This window comes from Lottia gigantea (assembly GCF_000327385.1).
Source record: "Lottia gigantea unplaced genomic scaffold LOTGIsca_12, whole genome shotgun sequence".
Taxonomy (NCBI): domain Eukaryota; kingdom Metazoa; phylum Mollusca; class Gastropoda; family Lottiidae; genus Lottia; species Lottia gigantea.
The window spans coordinates 2,899,638-2,902,068 of NW_008707225.1; the positions used below are offsets into that span (position 1 = coordinate 2,899,638).

General features: G+C 35.9%; 1 protein-coding gene across 1 annotated transcript; it reads left to right on the forward strand.

Moving 5' to 3' along the window:
• Positions 1 to 1,174: 1,174 nt before the first annotated feature.
• Positions 1,175 to 2,347, forward strand: LOTGIDRAFT_110994 (hypothetical protein; the record flags this gene model as incomplete). The annotated part of the gene is made up of 1 exon (XM_009048201.1): positions 1,175 to 2,347. A coding segment is annotated over one exon (1,173 nt), but the record flags the coding sequence as incomplete, so codon positions are not given.
• Positions 2,348 to 2,431: the final 84 nt, after the last annotated feature.

A 2,431-nucleotide genomic window follows, 5' to 3' on the forward strand; every position in this document is an offset into this window, starting at 1 on the left:
AGAATATTTGTTAACTATTGGAAAACTGGACCAGTAAGCTCTCCGAAAAAAGCTGAATTGTACTGCAGTGATATACCAAACAGGTGTTCAAAATACAGAAAAACCTAGGTGGTACTGATTAATGCGGACATAATAGAATCCCTGCTTTTAGAATGTTTGATAAAACATTTCCTCGTTGAGATGAATTCCCGCAATCTTTTCTCTTTACAATCCCCCATCAAAAAATGTTCAATGGATTCTATGCTAACTTTTTAGACACCTGATACAACCTTTCATTATGATTGATATACTTCCTCATATGAAAATGAAATATGCTGTTACCTGCCAAACATTTTTTTTTGATTCTAGGTTTTATTTTACAGTTCGGATCGTTATTACTTAAGTAATTTTATAATTGTCTAACATTTTTAGTTACTTTATTGGCAGAAGTTTGTATATACGAGATGTGTTTACATGTATTCACCCATTCCTGATGCTTTATAACATCTTGTTATTGTGGATGATTTTATATATTTATATACAAAAGATCATGACCGGTCACACTGGTATGTCATAGTATCATGTGAACTCATAAAAACTATTTTAAATAGTTTAACTTTTGATACTGTCGTCTGTCTGGCTCCCCATATCATTTACATCGCTTCTTTTTATGGCTCAACGATACGAAATTTACTGGATACAAATAAAAGGGCATCAAAGGCAGATATACCTTGAACACATATCTAGCATAATAATCCTTACTTTTTGTATACGGTACGTCACAGCAATGTAAACTAACAAGGCAAGGGTTAAGAAATAGAATGTGATAATTGGAGGTGAACTAGAATGATTTAAAAGGCTTCAAACTCAACAGTAGGACATAAAAAAGAACAACAATCAAATGTAAATTATACTCAAACATTTCACCCCAAATTCAGTATTAAGCTACATAAGTATGTTTTTGGTTTTTTTTGCATTGCAGATGTTTTGACTATATCCTTACAAGAGTTGACATTTTACAGAAGATCAATTCGCACAGAGTAGTCTGATGTCACGGTACAGGCAACACTTCATTCGTTGCCCGTCTTTAGGTCTTTAAGTCCATTCAGGTACATTGTCAATCAACTTGCAATACCATACCTCTTTGAGAACAAACCATTTGCAATACCATACATTTTTGAGGACAGACAACTTGCAATACCATACATCTTTGAGAACAAACAATTTGCAAAAACATACATCTTTGAGGACAGACAACTTGCAATACCATACATCTTTGAGGACAGACAACTTACAATACCATACATCTTTGAGGACAAACCATTTGCAATACCATACATCTTTGAGGACAGACAACTTGCAATACCATACATCTTTGAGGACAAACAACTTGCAATACCATACATCTTTGAGGACAGACAACTTGCAATACCAAACCTCTTTGAGAACAAACAATTTGCAAAAACATACATCTTTGAGGCCAGACAACTTGCAATACCATACATCTTTGAGGACAGACAACTTGCAATACCATACATCTTTGAGGACAGACAACTTGCAATACAATACATCTTTGAGGACAGACAACTTGCAATATCAAACATCTTTGAGGACAGACAACTTGCAATACCATACATCTTTGAGGACAGACAACTTGCAATACCATACATCTTTGAGGACAGACAACTTGCAATACCATACATCTTTGAGGCCAGACAACTTGCAATACCATACATCTTTGAGGACAGACAACTTGCAATACCATACATCTTTGAGGACAGACAACTTGCAATACCATACATCTTTGAGGACAGACAACTTGCAATACCATACATCTTTGAGGACAGACAACTTGCAATACCATACATCTTTGAGGACAGACAACTTGCAATACCATACATCTTTGAGGACAGACAACTTGCAATACCATACATCTTTGAGGACAGACAACTTGCAATACCATACATCTTTGAGGACAGACAACTTACAATACCATACATCTTTGAGGACAAACAACTTGCAATACCATACATCTTTGAGGACAGACAACTTGCAATACCATACATCTTTGAGGACAGACAACTTGCAATACCATACATCTTTGAGGACAGACAACTTGCAATACCATACATCTTTGAGGACAGACAACTTGCAATACCATACATCTTTGAGGACAGACAACTTGCAATACCATACATCTTTGAGGACAGACAACTTGCAATACCATACATCTTTGAGGACAGACAACTTGCAATACCATACATCTTTGAGGACAGACAACTTGCAATACCATACATCTTTGAGGACAGACAACTTGCAATACCATACATCTTTGAGGACAGACAACTTGCAATACCATACATCTTTGAGGACAGACAACTTGCAATACCATACCTCTTTGAGGACAGACAACTTGCAATACCATACATCTTTGAGGACAGACAACTTGCAA